Source organism: Danio aesculapii, chromosome 8 (assembly GCF_903798145.1).
Source record: "Danio aesculapii chromosome 8, fDanAes4.1, whole genome shotgun sequence".
Classification (NCBI taxonomy): Eukaryota; Metazoa; Chordata; class Actinopteri; order Cypriniformes; family Danionidae; genus Danio; species Danio aesculapii.
This window is the reverse complement of record NC_079442.1, coordinates 15,345,533-15,368,439: the sequence shown is the minus strand read 5'-3', so window position 1 is coordinate 15,368,439 and position 22,907 is coordinate 15,345,533. Positions and strand designations below refer to the sequence as shown.

The 22,907-nt window shown below is 36.0% G+C and overlaps 1 protein-coding gene across 2 annotated transcripts in view; it reads left to right on the top strand.

Moving 5' to 3' along the window:
* mvb12bb (multivesicular body subunit 12Bb) overlaps nucleotides 1-22,907 on the top strand; it is a 138,289-nt gene that overhangs the window by 60,467 nt on the left and 54,915 nt on the right. For both annotated transcript variants that reach the window (XM_056463276.1, XM_056463275.1), the window contains exon 7: nucleotides 11,689-11,780. In XM_056463276.1, the coding sequence (XP_056319251.1) occupies nucleotides 11,689-11,780 (92 nt within the window). The remainder of the gene's footprint in view (nucleotides 1-11,688; nucleotides 11,781-22,907) is intronic.

Here is a 22,907-nt window from a genome sequence, read left to right as displayed (position 1 = left end):
GTCATTGAATTATTCATTCAAGATATTCATCCAGCTCAAGCAGCACGACACATTTAAGGCAAGGCAAGGCAAGTTTATTTATATAGCACATTTCATACACAGTGGCAATTCAAAGTGCTTTACATAAACAGGAATAAAAGAAACAATTATAAGAGAAATAAAAACAAACAGAATAAAAATAAAATAAAATAAAAGCTGATAAAATGTGTTATAAAAGAGTTAAAAAGAAGAGAAAAACATAGTAGTTCGATCTGTCGGACGTAGCACAGTGCTCATTCAGTAAAGGCACAGCTAAACAGATGTGTTTTCAGTCTTGATTGAATGTGCCTAATGTTGGAGCACATCTGATCATTTCTGGAAGCTGATTCCAGCAGCGAGGGGCGTAGTAGCTGAAAGCCGATTCACCCTGCTTTGACTGAACTCTTGGGATTTCTAATCTATTTGATCCTAAAGATCTGAGTGATCTGTTAGGTTTGTATTCAGTGAGCATATCTATAATGTATTGAGGTCCTAGGCCATTTAGTGATTTATAGACCAGTAATAATACTTTAAAATCTATTCTAAATGTGACTGGGAGCCAGTGTAAAGACCTGAGGACAGGTGTGATGTGCTCTGATTTCCTGGTTCTGGTCAGAATTCTGGCCACAGCGTTCTGGATGAGCTGCAACTGTCTGACTGTCTTTTTGGGAAGGCCAGTGAGGAGGCCATTACAGTAATCCACCCTGCTGCTGATAAAAGCATGAACAAGTTTCTCTAAGTCTTCACTGGAAACAAAGCATCTAATTCTTGCAATGTTTTTGAGATGATAGTATGCTGATTTACTAACTGCTTTGACATGACTATTGAAACTCAGATCTGACTCCAGAGTCACACCAAGATTCTTGACCTTATTTTTTGTTGTTTGACCCTTAGAGCCAAGGTACGCATTCACCTTGAGAACCTCATCTCTGTTCCCAAACGCAATGACTTCAGTTTTCTCTTGTTTAACTGAAGAAAGTTTTGGCACATCCAATTGTTAATTTCATCAATACATTGGCAGAGGGTGTCAATGGGGCTGTAGTCATTAGGCAGTAAGGCTAGGTAGATCTGAGTGTCATCAGCATAGCTGTGGTAGGAGATTTGGTTCTTTCTCATTATTTGGCTCAGAGGGAGCATATAAAGGTTGAACAGGAGTGGTGCCAGAATCGAGCCTTGTGGGACTCCACATGTCATGGGTGTCCACCCTGACCTATGGTCACCTATACTGACATAGTATCCTCTCCCTTCAAGGTAAGATCTGAACCATTTGAGGACCGTCCCAGACAGCCCAACCCAGTTTTCCAGCCTATCCAAAAGTATGCTGTGATCGACAGTGTCAAATGCGGCACTGAGATCGAGCAGTACCAGCACTGTTAGTTTGCCTGAATCTGTATTTAGGCGGATGTCATTGATTATCTTTATAAGGGCGCTCTCTGTACTGTGATGTGGTCTGAAACCAGATTGAAAATTGTCCAAACACCCCTTGAAGTTTAAGAACTTGTTAACCTGGTTAAAAACAACTTTTTCAATGATTTTGCCAATGAAAGGGAGATTTGAGATGGGCCTGTAATTGCTCAATATGGTGTTATCTAGGTTGCTCTTCTTCAAGAGGGGTTTAACAACTGCAGTTTTAAGTGAGTTAGGAAAAATCCCTGAGAGAAGTGAAGCATTTACCACTTTTAGAAGATCCATTTCTAAGCAGGTAAATACCGTTTTAAAGAATGATGTGGGGAGCGTGTCGAGACTGCAGGTTGATGTTTTCATAACTTGCACGATCTCTTCTAAGATTTTGCCATTAATTGCCATGAAATCGGACATAATGTCTGATTTCTTAAGTTGTGGTTGAGCTAGTCTGACGTCGACACAATTTGGCTGATTGGATGAGCTGATTGCCTTTCTGATATTATTGATCTTGTCAGTAAAGAAATGAGCAACTCATTACATTTGCTTTCAGAGAGTAGCTCACTGGGAATCCGACTGGGGGGGGTTGTGAGTTTCTCTATCGTTGCAAAGAGTTTACGAGCATTGTTTACGTTGCTGTTATAAGGCTTGAAAAGAAAGTCTGCCTAGCAGTTTTTAGTTCCATATTAAAAGCACGAAGACTGTCTTTATAGATATTATAATGGATTACTAGTTTCGTCTTTCTCCACATACGCTCAGCTTTTCTGCACTGTCTTTTCGTCATTTGAATTCTTGGGGACCTAGTCCAGGAACCCCTTTGGCTGCTAGTTATCTTCTTGCTTTAACAGGAGCAATGTCATCTATGACATTCTTAACTTTAGAGTTAAACAAATCAAGAAGAGAATCAGCAGAGTCTGCAGATATACTTGGTGCTAGCGATATGGCCTTCATAAACTGCTCATTAGTGTTCTCATTTATGCATCTCTTTCTGACAGAGACAGATCTGTCTTTAATAGCTGGAGTGATCAATATATCAAAGAAAATACAGAAATGATCAGATAGTGCAACATCCTTAACAACAGTTGATGAAATGTGTAAACCCTTAGTTATAAGTAGATCAAGAGTGTGTCCACGATTGTGTGTGGGTCCTTGAACATGCTGAGTCAGATCAAAAGTGTTCAAAACAGTCATCAGTTCTTTTACAGCATTGATTTCTGGATTATCAATGTGAATATTAAAATCCCCAGCAATGGTAAATAGTCAAATTCAGAGGTTACTAATGATAACAGCTCTGTAAAATCATCAATAAAAGCTGGAGAATATTTGGAGGTCTGTAGATAATGATCAGTAAGATACGTGGAGCACCTTTTAGTGCTATACTCAGATATTCAAAAGACAAAAAGTCACCAAATGACACTTGTTTACACTCATAGACATCTTTAAACAGGGCAGCAATGCCTCCACCTCTCCTATTGGCTCTGCAAACACTCAAAAAGTCAAAGTTTAAAGGAGCTGTTTCATTCAGAACTGCTGCGCTACAGCTGTCATCTAGCCAAGTTTCATTTAAAAGCATAAAATCAAGGCAATTTGAGCTGATAAAATCATTGACTAAAAGTGATTTATTGTTGAGTGATCGGATGTTTAAAAGTGCTAACTTAACAGTTTTAGCTGTTTCTGCTACAGTAGTCTCAGATTTATATTTAATAGACACAAGATTTGAGTGATTTGCTATACGGCCTGAACAAGTCTTCGGTTTTCTGTCACGTAATACAACACATATATGTGTAGAGAAAGCTACAGGCACACTGGGTTCCTGCTTGTTCTGTAAACATCTGATAAAGACACTGTTATCTAAGCAGGCACCCGAGACACATCATGGAGAGCAGTTTTGTTCACCAGCTGAGGATGGTGCGTTGTTGTTTGGGCCCTGGCGGTGGGGCAAATGTCGGAGGGCTCTTCCACGTGGGCTCAGAGGTGGTTGTGGAGCAGGCCGCTTTTTGGTTGGTAACTGGGGGCTTGCGGCGATGGAGTGTGAAAGTTTAGTTCCAGCATGCACCAGTTCCTCCATCTTTTTTGAGAAACCCAAGAGAGGCGAGCAGGGTGATAATGGGAACGTGTCTGGTGACAGAGGCTGTGGCTCTGGAGATTCTGGGTGCTGAAATATGTTTTCCTGGGTGTTTTCCTGAGGATCATTTTTTAGTGACGAGACATGATGCTGTTCTGATGCGTCACAGTCTGTCTGTGTTGAGCAGAGGGCCAGCGATAGTGTCTCTATCAACAGTGGGTGTTTTGGCTCCGTGGCGTTATCACTGTCCTTGGGTGATGCGTCAGCCCCAAGTCCACTCGGGAGCTGATTTGAGGTCCTGTGGTCATCTGGACATTTGCTGGGTGTGTATGTGCCATTTGGATTGAGGTCAGTGGCACATACAGCTGATGGATGATGGAGGGAGAAGAAGATATTGTCCTTTAGTACCTTTGCACCAAGTTTGTTTGGGTGAAGGCCGTCTGATGTCAACAGTTGTCTTTGGTTCCAGAAGAGATTGAAGTTGTCAATAAAATTCAGTCCTTTCCTGTTACATGCTTTCTGCAGCCATACATTTAGACCAAGCAGCCGTGAAAACATGTTTGTCCCTCTTGCAGGCAGTGGTCCACTGATGAACGGCTGAATTTTCACTCTTTCAACTGTTTCCAAGAGCTCACAGAAATCTCTCTTGAGCAGTTCTGACTGTTCCTTCCGAATATCATTCTTCCCCACATGGATGATAATCCGTTTTGCAGTCTTGTGCTTCTTCAGAATTTCCTTAAGTTCTTTGTTTACATCAGAAACTGTTGCATGAGGGAAGCAGTATGTCATTGTAGATTTGCTCCTAAAATTCCTGATTATTGAATCTCCTACAACTAGTGTTCTTATCTCAGGTGCGATCGGAGCAGAATGCCGCTGTCTATTCGGCCTTGAGCCTCTGTTCCATGCAGAGTTAGCTGCTGAGTCATGCGATCTCTGTCTGACTGCATTTGGGGATTCTTCACCCATATTACTCAATACTTCATATCTGTTCTGAAGCTGTATTTGAGTCCGAGCTGTATTTGGGGTAGAGGACGCTAATGCGGCAGCGTATGATCTGACCCCGTGAGTACCCTTTGGTCTCGCACCTTGTTTATGCCAATGCTCATTTTCAACAGCTTTAATCTGTTTTTCAGTGCTCGAAATAGTGGTAGGAATAGATTTATGGGACTCACCGGCTATTTGCTGTGAGCGTCCACAATGACGCTGCAGTTCTGGTTGGATCGCAAGTAACTTTGTTTCAAGAACTGCAATCTTTTGTAGAAGTTTGTGGCAGTTTGTACAGCAGTGAGAATCTGAATTAATCCGATCCAGAGGCATTTTCACAGCCGTGTTTTCCCGTCTCAGGAATGTGAGCAGCTGATAGCTGGTAGCGGGAGGATTGTTTAGACGATAATTCCCCTCTTGTTAGTAAAGCTATATTCCAGAAAGTTTGTAGAATCGATGCTGATCATCAAGTTGTGTCGTTTGAGCACTGTGCTGATAGGCTCAAGTTAAAATTAGGGTTTAAGATATAAAAGCAAGTGAGCAGAGAGCGGAGCAGTAGGCAAAGACGTCCGAACAGTAGCGAAGCAGGAAGTAGAAGTAGAATTTAAAACCAATCCTACTTCAGCACGGGGCTGTGAGAATGTTTACAAGCAGTAAACCGTTACTCAGCCTTTCCAAAGTTCTTTTGCCCTCAAAAGAAGAACGAAAAATTACTTTATTTGAAGTATACCGGGGGCTTAATGGTTCTCTCATGGTCTAGTGGGGTGGTTAAGATGCTGTATATCACTACACTATATATAGGTGCTTTGAATCACTAAAAGTGGTTGTTTGGCTTATATTAGTATTAGCATTAGTAGTAATTCACTTTTTTATCTCCCCAAAGAACCACTGGAGAACCATTACAGTTTCTTTCTAGGTTCTACATAGCACTAGATCTGGGCATTGTTTGAGGTTATTTCCATTTTCCGGTGCTAAATCCAACACAATCTCACGGCAATTCGTAACTTTTTGATTTAGTGGCTAATTCGTATGAATTTGTCAATTTAGTACGATTTGCTCATCCCCCAATGACTTTAGGGTTCAGGGGTGGGGTTAGGTGCTTCGCCTCCTTTTTAAAATCGTACAATTTCTTACGACTGAATTCGCATGAATTTGCCACTAAACTGACAAAACGTAAAATACTTAAGTTTTCTCGTGAGATCAGGCTGGTACTTTTAAAACAGTACCGGTGCCAAAACGGTGCCAAAAATTAAGCCTGAACCGATACTTTTGAGCCACAAAAATATGGTGGATGATTAAAAAAAAAAATCTTTTATTTTACAAAAATATATATTTTTATCATTTTAATTGAACAATTTAATTAAAGTTTAAAGTATACATCAATTCACATTTTATATATTTGAGTTGAATTGCGTTAATATATTTCTTTTGATTGTTTGTTTGTTAGCATGAATTTAAGATTTGCATTATGCAATTCACATTACTTACTACGAACCTGTGGAAAGGCTGTCATCAAAATCAGGAAACATCTTTTTTCTAGGGTTGGGGCTTGTGATTAGTTTACATGGACATCAGTGATCTTATGGTTCGCCTTAATCTGAATAAGAAAATAATATGATTAAGGTGTTTCATGAGTTGCTTTTTGAATATTCCTTTTATGATCTCGTTTTACATTTAATAGCCCATAAATTCATTAATGTCATTGCGTGACCACGGGCGTGTCATTTTTTGTTTTTCAGCTTTAAGTTCGGCAGTTTCTTTTTCATTCAGCAACATATTGTTTATGCTCCGTGACAAACTGAGGTATTGGATGGGAATATGAAGTAAGGACTGGTGGAAGAGTTGTTTTAATGGAGTCTTATACTGCACGCCGAACGAAAAATAAAAACATCCCCATTTTGAGATGTGGGTGTCTGTAGTCCTTTAAGGTAATCAAAAACCTCTGTTTAAATGGTAGACTCTTAATCAGAGTATTGTCTTAATCATATTAAAATCAGAGTAGTGGTATCCATGTAAACATACATGGAAAGTGCCAGATGATGTCGCAAGTTGTCAAAGACATCATGTGCATTCAAATGTTTCATTAAATTTGATGTGTTGACAGTGGTGTAAAGTAAAAAAATTCCAAATACTCAGACTACTGTAATTGGGTAATTTTTCTCAGAAGTTGTAATTTACTGAGTAGTTTTATAAATGTGTACTTTTACTTTCCCTTGAGTACATTTCAGTATCAGTACTTTTACTCCACTGCTTTTCTTTAACCTGCAGTCACTACTTTATTATTTCTCGTCCATGGGGAAAAGAAAAATCAGTCCTGTGATTCCTGTCCCATCAAATCGCACATAGAAGGCAAGTCTTATCATAATGTCTACCTCAAGACATGGGCAATTTATAATTGCAGCAAATTGTTTGGAAACATTAAAAGTGTCCAAGAAGATGTCCACGCAATGAATGATCTTTACTCGCAATGACCCAGAGACTATTTAGATGAATGTCTCTGATGAGAAGATGATGGTTATTTACTGTATGATGACCGGCCTTAAACACCCAGCAGGCACAAGATGACAACATCATGTCGGATTGATGTTATACACAAACATCATAGTGGTGCTGCATTTTGTTTGGAAATTAAAATTGGGTTGACATCAGAACTGAACGTCAGGCTGCCGCTAATGTCCAATCTAAAATCAACCAAATATCAACGTCTACTGATGTTACAGCTTGATGTTGTGTGGATGTTACCACTATGACATCTATCAGATGTTGGATTTTGGTTGCCATACATGATGAATAAATGTCAGTATTTGACGTCAATATGACTTTGGTTTAAGATGGTGGCTCGAAGTTGGATTTTGGTCACTTTCTAACACAACCTAAAATCAACCAAATACCAACGTCATTTTCGCATCATTATTAAACATCAAAATAACGTTGTCTTTAGACACTGACTAGACTTGAATTTTGGTCACCTGACATCACCTAAATCTAACCTAATATTAACGTCTTATGATGTGTGCCTTCTGATCAATAACTAAATGCACTACAGAATGTTACGTTTACACACATCCACAAATTACATGTAAATTCATCAGCTTTTCACAGCATAATACTCACTACTCTTGAGTACTTTAGAAAGGTCAACTTTTTACTCATACTTTAAGTAATATTTACAACAGATGTTGTAACTTTTATTCTACTTGCACTACATTTTTTGGCAAGTAATGGTACTTTTACTGGAGTATGATTTTTCAGTACTCTTTTCATCTCTGTGTTACCTTTTGCAACTGTTGTAAAGCATCTCCTGCGGAGTGTTGTGTCAGAATTCTTGCTTGTAAAATATAGCCACACTTTAGAACGGTTAGTTTAAGCAAATGTGATGAAAATGATCATGCGTTGTTGATGAATCTGAAGTCGCTCACCAGATGCACTGTAGGTTACTGCGCGCATGCGTTCACTAAGCAACACAAACAAATGCCTATCATCACCGACGGTGTTCGTATCTCTCAAAGTTGTTTAGTATTAAATGTTTAGAGATGGTGTGACACAACGCATACTTATATGTACCATTTATGCACCCCTTGATGCTTCTTACATCCTTTTTGCAGTACCAGTGGTACCGTAATTAGGAATCGAAAATCATATCCTTATTCGGTCCGTGCATACCAATTACATACAGTTGAAGTCAGAATTATTAGCCCCCTGAATTATTTGCTCGTCTTTGCCATGATGACAGTAAATAATATTTGACTAGATATTTTTCAAGACACTTCTATACAGCTTAAAGTGACATTTAAAGGTTTAACTAGGTTAATTAGGTTAACCAGGCAGGTCAGGGTAATTGGGCAAGTTATTGTGTAATGATGGTTTGTTCTGTAGACTATCGAAAAAAATTTGCTCAAAGGGGTTAATAATTTTGACCTTAAAATGGTTTTTAAAAAAATATAAAACTGCTTTTATTCTAGCCGAAATAAAGCAAATAAGACTTTCTCCAGAAGAAAAAATATTATCAGACATACTGTAAAAATTTCCTTGCTCTGTTAAACATCATTTGAGAAACATTTAAAAAAGAAAAAAACATTCAAAGGGGGGCTAATAATTCTGACTTCAACTGTAGATATCCAACCCTACATAGCACTTAAATTGGCTCTGTGATTATAAGCTGAATAGCACTGAATAACTCTTTTTTTTAAACAGTGCAATCCAATAAATGCACTTAAATACTAGAGTTGACCCTCAAGCCCTTTTTACTGATTTGGATAAATATATGTACAGTAGATCTCAAATGGACAGAGTGTTTGACTGAGAAGTAAACACCATCCCGAATTCGCTCTTTGCTGTTTTTTGCACCTTAGTAACCAACCATATTTGCATTTGCATCACTTCAAGCGTTTCATCTATTTATTTCAAACACACCCCTCCTCCATTTTCAACATCTAGGCATCTCCTGCTTTGCATTGATATCGCATTTCAGAAGCTTTTCCAACATCTACTTCTGCACTTACCTTTCTAACTCACTCTCCAACTCAAGCCGCCTAAATGACATCTTACTCCCCTTGGCGGTGTCACTTTGCTCCTAATCTTCCTCCAAACATGACTCTGTCTGACTTTAATGCATCTGATGCATCCTGTAACCTGTTGGAGATGCTCATTTGGTCTTCAAAGCATGTCTAAAGCAGAATTATGCAGTGCTCCTGATGCAGAGAGACTCCGGCAGCGCGGCACTGAATTTATTGATTCCCGTGAGTGAGTCAGAGAGTGTAATTCACCAGCGCCTGATTGATGAGGAGAGCAAGTTCAAACTGTCCATGAAGTGCAGCGCATGCTATTTTTTGCTCTTCCTCAAACTTTGATGTGGTTAAGTAGTTTGACTTGGGATCAGTTAGTTTTGTTTGTTTAATGTTATATATACTGTTAATAAAAATAATATGGTTAGTTTATTTTTATTTAGTTTAAATAATTGTAAAAGTTTCATATTAAAAAATATATATACAGTATAAATAAATAAATATATATATATATATATATATATATATATATATATATATATATATATATATATATATATATATATATATATGTATATATATATAATTACAATTTCAAATGCATATTGTATTAATACTACTACTAATAATAATATATTTTTTGTATTATATCAAAATGTAATTCATGTTTACATACAAATATTTTATTATAGTATATAAAATATTTGTAAATTAATTACTATTTATTTTGCATACATGTATGCTATTATATATTGCAATTTAAGAATTTGATTTTAGAATTTAGGGCTGCACTAATATCAAATCTGATATTGCGATATTTAATTTTTCTGCTATAAATATTGAGATATGAATACAGTTTCACAAGTTTTGTTTTGTCTTGTTTCTAGTCTAAATTAGAGATGTCCTGATGAGATTTTTTGCCCTAAATTCTTAGTAAGAAACAATTTTTTTTTTTTTGCATAAATTATATAAATTCCACATAAATACAGTGATTAAATACAAATTTGTGGCTCCTTGTCAACTATTACATTGGAAATGTTATTTTAAAATGTATTAGCAGTAACAACAATGGCTCTTCCTGCTGCAACTATAATCATTCATTCATTTTAGTCCCTTTATTAATCTGGGATCACCAGATATGTTTTATGCAGCGGATGCCCTACCCAATGCACTTATACCACATGTTTTTTAGACTTGTGGGGGAAACCGAAGCATCCGGAGGAAACCTACGCGAACACAGGGAGAACATGCTAACTCCATACAGAAACACCAACTGACCCAGCCAAGGCTCAAACCAGTGAGAACCTTCTTGCTGTGAGGTGAACATGCTACCCACTGCGCCACTGTGCAGCTCACACTAACATATATACTTACATCAGCTTATTTTATTAGTCAAGTTTTATTATACAACAATTCAAATTAGATTGTTAAATATCACAGAAATTGATTATATTAAACATATTCAGAAAAGTATATAAAAATTTAATTATACCAATTTATAATAATGGAATGTAGTGAATGCATTTAGGTCAATTACATTAATTATATTTATATTAATAGTTTCATAATAATGGGGCATCACGGTGGCATAGTGGGTAACATGATCGCCTCACAGCAAGAAGGTCGCTGGTTCAAGCCTCGGCTCGGTCAGTTAGCATTTCTGTGTGGAGTTAGCATGTTCTCCCTGTGTTCGCGTGGGTTTCCTCCGGGTGCTCTGGTTTCCCAATCCAAAGACATGTGTTATAGGTGAATTAGGAAAGCTAAAGTATCCATAGTGAATGAGTGTGTATGGGTATTTCCCAGTGATGGGTTGCAGCTGGAAGGGCATCTGCTGTGTAAAACATATGCTGGATAAGTTGGCGGTTCATTCCGCTGTGGCAACCCCAGATTAATAAAGGGACTAAGCCGAAAAGAAAATGAATGAATATTACTAATAATAATAATAGTTTTTCATTGCAAATTATTTCTCGAATTTTGTTGTTGGCACTTCTGTAGTGTAATAGGAATCCAGATGGTAAGGCTGGAAAGGAAATGAAAAGTAAGTCCAACACTTTAGCTGTCCGCGCAGGGTGACACTAATAACCAAGCCACAGACACCCTCCATGGACTGATGAGGTGTGTGTGTATGTGTGTGTGTGTTTGTGTATGTAACTCAGAGTTTTTAGACTGTTTTTTAGACTTCTACTGTTGTTGGAGCCCTTCCTATTACCACTGACTCCATGACAGCCGCTCACAGGCACCTAAGAGCCCCAGACAGCGAGGCAGAGAAAATGGGAGGTTAATGATCAGATAATTCACATTGGTTAAAGATGGAGACCTACAATCCCTAACATCATATTATATTAATATCACATTTATATTCCATTGCTTGAAAGAGGATTAAGAACTCCAGCTAATTCAGGTGTGATGTTATACAACCCCAGTAAAGGCAGATCTCAGACTGTTTGCTTCATTGTTCACAACTTAGCATTTTGAATAGCACTGTGCAAATTGAGTTCATGGTGGGTTTTTTAGGGCATGTTTGTGTTGTTACCTGATTTGCATGATTCCTACAGTACATAATTCTGCAGGAAATGTCTACAGAAAGAAATCTAGAAAGCAAAACATGTTCATATGGGATTGTTACATGTGAATAATTTCATTAAATGAAATTATTATTCTAATTATTTCCTATGCATTTGCATATTACTAATGAGTTCTGTCTGTCCTCCCTAGACAAGCCCCAGAGTCTCCGATCTCTAGCCCTACTAAAAAGAACATTGTCAGGCCAGATTATGACGAAATCTACAACATCTACACCAAATCAGGTCAGTCCCTCTTTAAATATTACTAAACATTAGGTTTAAGCAATTGCAGCAAAACTATTGAGTTGTACTTTACAGCATGTCATTGAAGCGTTCAAGTGATTAATTCAAAAACGCTGATTCATCCAATAATGAAGCAAGTAAAGTATCATTGTGTGAGTCATTGAATCATTCATTCAAAAAACTGACTCATCTAGTGCAGTCTTTATGAGTGAGTCATTAAATGATTCATTCAAAACACTGAATCCAGTGCAGTAATTGAATGATTCATTCAAGAACTTTGTTCTAAAACACAATTTGAACCTGCTATCAAAAGTCTTTACTAGTGAACACACATAAACACACACTCTTCGTTCATTCATTTTCTTTTCGGCTTACTCCCTTCATTAATCTGGAGTCGCCACAGTGGAATGAACCGTCAACTCATCCAGCATGTGTTTTTCGCAGATGCCATTCCAGCTGCATCCCATCACTGGGAAACATCCATACACATTCATTCACACACATACACTACGGACAATTTAGCCTACCCAATTCACCTATACCACATGTCTTTGGACTTGTGGAGGAAACCGGAGCACCCGGAGGAAACCCACGCGAACATGGGGAAAACATGCAAACTCCACACAAAAATGCCAACTGACCCAGCTGAGGCTCGAACCAGCGTCTTTCTTGTTGTGAGTTGAATGGGCTACCCACTACGCCACTAAAACATTGCAGCAATGAACATTATGTGAGAAATGTTCAGCTTTTACCAAGCTTAATAGTATTTTGTTCAGTTATTTAGTCAACAATCTCTAGTTATCTAAATATGTGCATCTCTTGTATCATTACACTGCCATCCATTGCGGACGTTAACTTTATTATCATCTTTATTAAAATATTTCAAATAGGGATAAATCTAATGGTCACACCATGATATGCCCTTCTATACAAACAATAGAAATCTATGTGCTTCAGGAAACCCCACTGACCACCTCCTCCTGCAGACCTGTCTGTCAGGCCCAAAATCTGACTCTGAGTTTGGACTGTGGAGGCATGTGTGTTTTTTTTTCTGGCTGGAGAGAGACACCATGTGGTGAGGATGAGCTAACCTGATGCACAGATGAAAAACTCTCCGTATTGAGGTGCATCCCAGAACATTTGGTTTTGCTTATCTGCTAATATTGAGTGAATTTAGGAAATTTACTAGACATATTTTTTGTCTTCTACTATTTTGGATTTTTGTAATCAGACATATTTGTATGCTATTTTATTTTCTAATGGTAAATGATTTATGGCATATTCAGTATCTCTAGCATCAGCCTATGAAACTGCACCTGTCTTTTTGATTTTGTTCAGCAGATTTTTATTTTAGTTGCATAAAAATCCATATTTTTTCCACATAGATTATTTCTTATTTTTTAAATTGTTTGTTTATTTAACAGGGACAATACACTTGACATTATTATACAAAGATAACCGATGTTTCGTACATAGGGCATATAGCATAAAGCTAATTTGCAGCCCTCATCCCTGGTTAGGCTTAACATAAAAAAAAATGTAAATAAACAAACAAGAAAAAAAAAAACACAACACGACAAACATGTACAATATATACAGAGCCACAAACATAAAATTTAAGTCAACATGCATAAAGAGAAATGGAAACCTAACCAACCTGAAAGAATAATACTTAATGTTCATGTTGCTGTAAAAATTTCAACCATTCTTTCAGCTTTACAGAAAAAACTGGGAGTTCTGATTGTAACTTTAAATACCTGGAGGCGAATACAATCAGTTAGATTAAGTTGTTACAGATTTGATTTGGCTTTTTTGAGAGTCTTTGGTTGTATTGTTGTGCCCTCCATTAATATTGGCACACTTGGTAAACACAAGCAAAGCAGCATGTGGGAAATGTATATATATTACACATTATATATAATGCATTTATATACAGTTGAAGTCAGAATTATTAGTCCTCCTGAATTATTAGCCCCCTTGTATATTTTTTCCTAATTTCTGTTCAACTGAAATAATTTTTTCAACACATTTTTAAATGGTTTTCTAACACATATCTAAGTAGTTGTAATCACTAATTTCTAATAACTGATATATTTTATCTTTTCCATGATGACAGTACATATTTTATCAGAAATGTTTGTTTTTTTTTAATAGCCGACTAGTATACAGCTTATCTTGCAATTTAAAGGCTTAGCTATGTTAATTTGGCAAACTAGGGTAATTAGGCAAATTATAACGGTATAATAATAGTTTGTTCTTTAGACCAGTGTTTCCCAACCCTGTTCCTGAAGGCACACCAACAGTACATCTTTTGGATGTCTCCCTTATATGAACCATTCATTTCAGGTTTTCAAGTCTCTTCTAATGTTCTGATGATTTGATTCAGGTGTATTTGAATAGGGAGAGATTGAAAATGTGTACTGTTGGTGTGCCTTCAGGAACAGGGTTGGGAAACACTGCTTTAGACAATCAAAAAATATATATATTGCTTAGGGGGCTAATAATATTGACAATAATAATAATAATAATGGTTTAAAAACAATTAAAAACTGCTTTAGTATAGGAATTACTGTAAAAATGACTTGCTTTGTTAAACAGAATTATATATATATATATATATATCTCACAGGAGGGCTAATAATTTTGACTTCAACTGTATATTACTACAGTTTAGGGAAAACTTATTAGCACTTTCGTGTAGTTTAAATATATGCAAAGTTATGTTTAATGGAGCATGGCAATTTTCAAAATATTTACAATTATATATTTTTTTCTTCTGTAGAAAGTTGTTTTTGTTTTAATTGGTTAGAATAAATGTAGTTTTTATTTATTTATTTTTTTTATTCTTAAGGGCAATTTTATTATCCCCCTTAAAAAAATGCTTAATAACTAGTAAGATGGCATGTGCTGTCACCACGGCAAAGACAAAACAATTAGTTATTGGAAATGTAGAAGTTACAAAAAAATACAATATGTATTGTATTTTATACACTCACCAGCCACTTTATTAGGTACACCTTACTAGTATCGGGTTGGACCCTCTTTTGCCTTCAGAACTGACTTAATCCTTCGTGGCATAGTTTTAACAAGGTACTGGAAATATTCCTCAGAGATTTCAGTCCATATTGACATGATAGCATCACACAGTTGCTGAAGATTTGTCGGCTGCACATCCATGATGTGAATCTCCCATTCAATCACATCCTAAAGGTGCTCTATTGGATTGAGATCTTGTGACTGTGGAGGCCGTTTGAGTACAGTGAACTCATTGTCATGTTCAAAAAAAAACAGTCTGAGATGATTCGCGCTTTATGATATGGTGCGTTATCTTGTTGGAAGTAGCCATCAGAAGATCATAAAGTTATAAAGTGATGGACATGGTCAGCAGTAATACTCAGGTAGCCTTGTGGCATTGACAATGCTCAATTTGTACTAATGGGCCCAAAGTGTGCCAAGAAAATATCCCCCACACCATAATACCACCACCAGCAGCTTGAACCGTTGATACGAGGCAGGATGGATTCATGCTTTCATGTTGTTGATGCCAAGATCTAACCCTACCATTTGAATGTCGCAGCAGAAATCAAGACTCATCAGACCAGTCAACGTTTTTCCAAACTTCTATTGCGCAATTTTGCTGAGCCTGTGCGAATTGTAGCCTCAGTTTCCTGTTCTTAGCTGACAGGAGTGGCACCCAGTGTTGTCTTCTGCTGCTGTAGCCCATCCACTTCAAAGTTCGATGTGTTGTGCGTTCAGACACGCTCTTCTGCATCTCTGGTGGTAACGAGTGGTTATTTGAGTTACTGTTGCCTTTTTATCAGCTCGAACCAGTGTGGTCATTCTCGTCTGACCTCTGGCATCAACAAGGCATTTGCGCACACAGAACTGCCGCTCACTGGATATTTTCTCTTTATCTGACCATTCTCTGTAAACCCTAAAGATGGCTGTGTGTGAAAATCCCAGTAGATCAGCAGTTTCTGAAATACTCAGACCAGCCTGTCTGACACCAGCAACCATGCCACATTCAAAATCACTTAAATCATATTTATTCCCTATTCTGATGCTCAGTTTGAACTGCAGCAGATTGCCTTGACCATGTCTATATGTCTAAATGCATGTAGAGTGTAAAATGTAAATTTGCATTGACTAGCAGTTGGACAGGTGTACCTAATAAAGTGGCTGGTGAATGTGTATTGTAGTTTATTTTAGTTTTAACTAATATCTCAAATTTATCAGCAGTGTTTCCTGGAGTGTCTGTGCATACCGATATGGTTTTTGCTTGCTTTTATCACTAGCATTTAACGCCTCTTGACTAAATAAAGGGTGCTGATGTAGCCTTACACATCAACGTGCAAAAACAGCAGGTTTAAAAGCAGCAATTTGAAAAAAAAACTGCTTCAAGCTCATTTTTTGGTTTAACGTGCTGCGTTAAAAACTGGTCGACCAATGGGATTGGCACTTTTGTTCACGTGCATGGAGCTAATGAATTTACAGTAAACACAACATGGTGAAGCGAAAGACTAAAGAATACTCAAGACATGTAACTCTTAGGGAAAAATGTAATGCTCAAAATGGCTGCTTTAATAAAGAAAGGCCTCGTCTACTCGTCTACTAGTAAAGGAGCCAGCCATCGATCACTATAGACTGATGATTTTCCAGCGAGGGGCTTAGTCCAGAGTTTGTTCTTTATGACAGTTTCTGCATTTACATTGGTATTAACCATATGGGGTAGGCAAACATGCAGGAATATCAGTGAATACTTGCCTCGCAGGCATGGGAAATATATCTACAAAAAGCCTGAAATTTCTACCTTTAAACAAATAAAACAGACTTGAAAACAAATGTTCTCTGGTTTTGTATTCTGTATGAAATGAACGCAAGGTACAGTCAGTCCCGTCTGACCTCATGAATTCACGTCAATCAAGCAAATCACAAGAAGGCAACCACTTTAACTCCCACAAACTTGTAAACAAAGTGGTCACTGTCATTTTGAGAGGACATTTGCCATCAAGAATAAGTTGGGATTTACTTAACCTTGATCAGACGTGGCATTATTCAGAAGAATAATGCAAGCTATTGATTTTTACAGTTGTTACATAGTTTAATTGGCAGGATGATGTCTGATTGCGTCCTCCAGAAACGACCATAAAGGAGGTTGGTTGTTGTTTCCTTTGGGTGTACATAGTCATTAGCTTGGTCAGCAATTAAAAAAAAGTACAAATGTGGTTTGTTTTTGTTTGATTCTGATGTTTAGAAACAAAATTTAAGTGACAGTTGTTAAATTTAATTGCTGTTAATTTGATGTTTCCCCTTTAAATCATATACAGGTATGTGCCAAAAATGTTGAATATCGAGGGAAAGTCCATTTATTTCAATAATTTGTTTCAAAAAGTGAACTTTGTGTGTTATATTAGTTCACTAGACACAAAGTGAAATATGGTAAGCCTTTATTTAATTTTAATGATTTATGGATCAAAGATGAAAAAAAAAAACTCAAATTCGGTATTTCACAAAATTAGAATATCATGACAAAGTAGGCTCCCAGTGTCTCAATCTAGTCTAGCTAATTAATACAAAGCCTTGAAATTGTCTCAGTATGGCCTAGTAGGCTTCAGAATCGTGGGGAAGACTGCAGACTTGAGACAGTTGTGCAGAAGACCATCACTGGAACCCCCATAAGGAGGAAAAGTCTCAAAAGGCAATTGCAAAAGAAACTGGATGCTCACAGAGTGCAGTATCAAAGTATTTTAATAGTGTTAAGAGGAAGAGGAAGAGGAAGGGTCACTAAGGCTGATATCAGAGAATCAAGAACCACAACATGCAGACATCTGCATGACATGGGATACAGTTGTGGAATTCCATGTGTCAAGCCATGTGTTGGGCTAAAGAGAAAAAGTACTGGTCTGTTGCCCAGTGGTCCCAAATGCTATTTTCAGATGAAAGCTAATTTTGTATTTCATTTGGAAATCAAGATCTCAGAGTGGAGAGACACAAAAGTCAAGCTGCTTAAAGTCCAGTGTGAAGTTTCCACAGTCAGTAATGGTTTAGGGAGCCATGTCATCTGCTGTTGTGGGTTCATTGTCTTATATCAATCCCACAGTCAACGCAGCTCTATACCAGGACGTTTTAGACCACTCCATGCTTCCCGCAGCCAACAAGCTTTTTTAAGATGATAATTTTATTTTCCAGCAGGACTTGGGACCTGCACACAGTGCCAAAGCTACCAGTACCTTGTTCAAGGACCATGTATCCTTGTTCTTAATTGGCCAGGAAACTCACCTGACTTAAACCCCTTTGAAAATCTACAGGCTATTATCAAGAGAAAGATGAGGGAACAGAGATCCCGAAATGCAGATAAGCTGAAGGCCAATATCAAAGCAACTTAGGCCACCATAACACCTCAACTGTGTCAAAGGCTGATTCCCTCCATGCCACGCCATCTTGATGCTGTACTTAGTCAAAAGGAGGCCTAACAAAGTACTGAGGACACAATACAGTACATTAACACACTTTTCAGAAGGCCAACATGTGTTTAAGGTCCTTTTTTATTGGTCACATAATATTTTCAAATTCTGCGAAATACTGGATTTGAGTTTTTTTCATCTTTAATGCAATCAAAATTTAAACTTAATCATTAAAATTGAAACACATGAAGGCTTGAAATATTTCCCTTTGTTTCTAGTGAACTAATATAACTCACTAATATAACTCAGTTCCACTTTTTGAAACAAATTAGTGAAGTAAATGGACTTTCCCTTGATATAAATTTTTTTTTTTTAGATGACTTGCCTTAAAGGGACTTTGGTGGCGCTCAAGCATAAATGGTCTAAGCGAGCACACATCCCTAATAACAAAGAAGGTGCATTGAGGCAAGATGATTGTTTTGTAGTTGTCTATGTGTCACCTTGTGTACTGGGGTATTTCTGTTTTTCATTAATCTTCATTTAAGTCAGTGAGTGATCATGTTAAGTGCAAATGAAAGACATACAGTATCATGTGAATTGTAGTCTTAAACAGTGAGTTGTGAAAGACAGACACACATTCTTTCAAACTGATTCAAGGATTCAGTTGACTGGAATTTCTTCATTATTGAAAACTTGATAGTGGAAGTGGGCTTTTTCAATATTTTTGATGTGATCCTGGATCACAAAACCAGTCTTATGTTTTACTTGTGTTTGTGGGGGGAAAGAAATACATGGTATGAGTCAAAAATCTTTAGCTTATTAAGTAAAGATCATCATCAATGAAGAAATTTGGAAAATTTTCGGTAACACTTTATAATAACTACACACTATGAACCATTTATTAAGCATTAGCAAATAGTTAATTAATTATCTGTTAAGCATTAACTTATTATTAAACATTAGTAAGCAGTTTATAACTGCAGCTACAAATGTTGTATTCTTGACTTACATACATCTTACATCATACATACATCTATAATGTGCTTAATTCTTGTACTTTCATACTTTGTTAATGATTTATTTTTCATGACTAAATTAAGTATTGCATTATTTACAAACCAGCTATTTAAAAGTATTTGGATGTTTTTTTAAGATCCTTCAGAATGAGTTAGTAAATGATTAATAAACTATACAAATTAATATTTATAATTCTTATTATTCAGGCATATACTAATAGTTAATTTGTATGTTAATAAATGCTTTATTAACTCAACGTCATCCAGTTTTGTGACCTAATCTAAAGTGGGACTATGTATGCTTTATAAATTGCTTATAAATGAGAGTTAAAGGGTCAGTTATATTCTAAACAGGAAAAAGTTCCACAAATGAAACTGTACTTCAAATGAAAAATAAATCTTTGCAACCTTATCTAAAATAAAATTACTCTACAGTTTCAACATTGTTGTTTTATCCAATTTCATGTTGTATTTTGACACTCTTGTCATTCAGCAATGTTTAAACTTTACAGTAAGTTTACTTTTTAGATAAGATTACAAACATTTATTGTTCAGTTGATACTAAGCCTTTAATTGTCATTTATTAGGGATTTATAAAGCATAACTAGATTAGGTCACAAAACTGCATGAAGTTGAGTTAATAAAGCATTTATTAACATACATAGTAGTAACCATTAGTATATGCCTGAATAATAAGATATATAAACGTTGATTTCAATAGTGTATTAATCATTTACTAACTCATGCTGGATTATCTTAAATACCACCAACTACTCTTAAATAACTGGTTTGTAAATAATGCAATACTTAATTTAGTAATGAAAAATAAATTATTAACAAAGTATGAAAATACAATTATTAAGCACATTTTACATGTGTTTATAAGTAAAGAATACAGCATTTGTAGCTGCAGTTATAAACTGCTTACTAATGCTAATTAATGCAGAGTTAATGCTTGACAAATAATGAATTCACTGGATGCTAATGCTTAGTAAATGATTCATAGTGTGTAGTTATTATAAAGTGTTACCAAATTTTCTTCCATAAATGTAATAAAACTTAATTATTAACTACTAATATGCATTGCTTAAAACTTAATTTGAACACCTTTAATTGTGATTTTCTCGATATTTGGATTTTTAGGAACACTTAGATTTCAAATTTTCAAATGTTAAAAATCAGCCATATATTGTTCTAACACAACTAACCTTATACATCAACAGAAAGCTTTTTTATTCTACTTTCAGATGATGTATTAATATCAATTTCCAAAAATGTTCTCTTATGACTGGTTTTGTTGTCCAGGGTCACATATTTTTATAACCCATTTTGTGAAGCTCAACAACCTTTTGCAACAAATCATCACAGCTTTGTTTTTTGGTTTTACCCACATATTGATGAATGACTTGAGTGTGTTTTGCCAATGTCTTTCCTCAAATTTACACTCCTATGAAACAGAAGCTTGCAGCTGAGCATAAAAAAAAAAAAAAAGTAAAATATCAATGGGAATATTCTTCAAGACTATTTCCCCATATAAATTCACAGCAGTGTCCCGGATAGCCTCGTGGGCATTGCACCAACATATGACATTTAGGACTTTTTAATCCATTCTTTTTGATCCTCTCTCTCTTCAACGTCTTCAAATATAATTATGTCAAAAACACCAAAAATAATTCTTAATAATAATACTAATAATAAAAATATTATAAGACACAGGGGTGCCATTAATTGCGCACACATTTATTTAAGAAATATTTGTTTTTATTTGATCAAATGTGCTGTTCCCAATTATTTATTCCCAATAAGAGCAAAGGTTTTTTTTTTTTAACAAAATATAAAGTTTTTAACATAATTAGAACATAATTTTGCACATTCCCTGTTATTTACAGAAGACTCTATTTTATATTAATTATATCTAATTCTGTAGATAAATAAATACATATTAAATTAACCATATGATTCAGTAATAAATAAAGAAAATGCATCTATATTAAATTAGTTTATCATATATGTTTATATTTATAAATAAATCAGACAGTTGAGCAATAAAATGTAAAATACCAATGTTCTTCAAAAATACTTTCACCCTATAAATTGATAGAGGTGTATCCGATAACCTCTTGGGCAGTGCACCAACGTTCTGCACCTTTGCACTTCAGCCGTCCCAAGTCCAGGCTCGTGCACCTTTTTTGATCCCATGTATATCTTTCCCCCTCTCTCCATCTTCACTTATTGTCTGCATAATCTCCTATCATAATAAAGTAATAAATAAATAAATAAAGTTATAGGGGTGCCAATAATTATGCACACTATAATTATGCATATATCTAACAAAAATTTTGTGTTATTTGATCAAATTTGCTGGGTTTCCAATTATTTGTTCCCAATGAGACCTGACCCAGCAGGCACACAACATCATAAGACATTATTATTAGGTTAGATTTAGGTCATGATGACCAAAATTCAATGTCTAGCCAGCGTCTAAGGACAACGTTATTTTGACGTCCAATAATGACGTCAAATTATGTTGATATTTGGTTGATTTTAGGTTGTATTGGAAAGTTGCCAAAATCCAACGTCTGATAGATGTCATAGTGGTTACGTCAACACAACTTTAAGGTGTAACATTGGACACTGACGATGACCTGGCGTTGGGTTCTAAAGTCAAACGGATTTTTATTTCCAGAAAAATACATTGGGGCAACGTCAATAGGACGTAATGTTGACGTCTTGTGCCTGCAGGGGATTTTTTTAGAGCAAAAGTAATTTAAAACAACAAACCTTTTTTGACAGCCTTCTTTCTCGTATTTACCAAGAATATCAATATTAGTGGAGGGCACTGAAGGTTTTAAAGAGACTTCATTCAGCCATATAGACTGTAGATTTCGTGCATGCTGTAATTGTGCGATTACGGCCCGTTGATCATATCAAGGCTTGAGTGGTTAAAATAAGTGAGTGACACATTAAACTGTGTGGCTTGGCTTTGACGTGGGTGAAGTGACAGAAGATTGACTCGTTTAGGAGTCAGGCCAAAGAGAAGTGAAAGCGTCTGATGCCGCACTTCTGCCCCGTCGCCATGACAGTGCCGTTTGATTGACAGGCCGACACTTGCTCTGCCACCAATCATCACTCTGTCACCACAAGCAGCGTGTTCCATTGATCCTCCTTTAGCAGCATCTCTGAGCCGTCAGGAACTCTCTTCTGGTTATAGACGGGATATTTTGGTATTTTTATTGATGAAGACAGTCGAGAGGAAGTGTGTTTACAAACTGCTGTGACAGTCCTGACAATGTAGAATTTGTGTTGGAGTTATACTTTGTAATACATAAAAAAGATAGAAGATAAGGATAATATTAAAATCTCATCAATTATTTGTGATAGAAAGTATAACTGAGTAGTAAAATAATGTATACAATTTAAAAATTATTTAATGAATAATTTAATGTATTTAATATATTATTATTAAAATATAATTACAAAATCATACAATATATTTTGTTTAAAAGAAAAACACATGATGTTTGATACATAAGTAATATTTTTAGATGAAGAGTGAATAAAGAGATGACTGAGTAATAATAATAAAATAAAAATAACTCGATAATAAAATAAATGACTAAATAACTCAAATGCAATGTTGTATATGAAATGTACATTTAAAATGAATAAAATAATTACATTAATGTTATTATAGTTACATTTTCAAC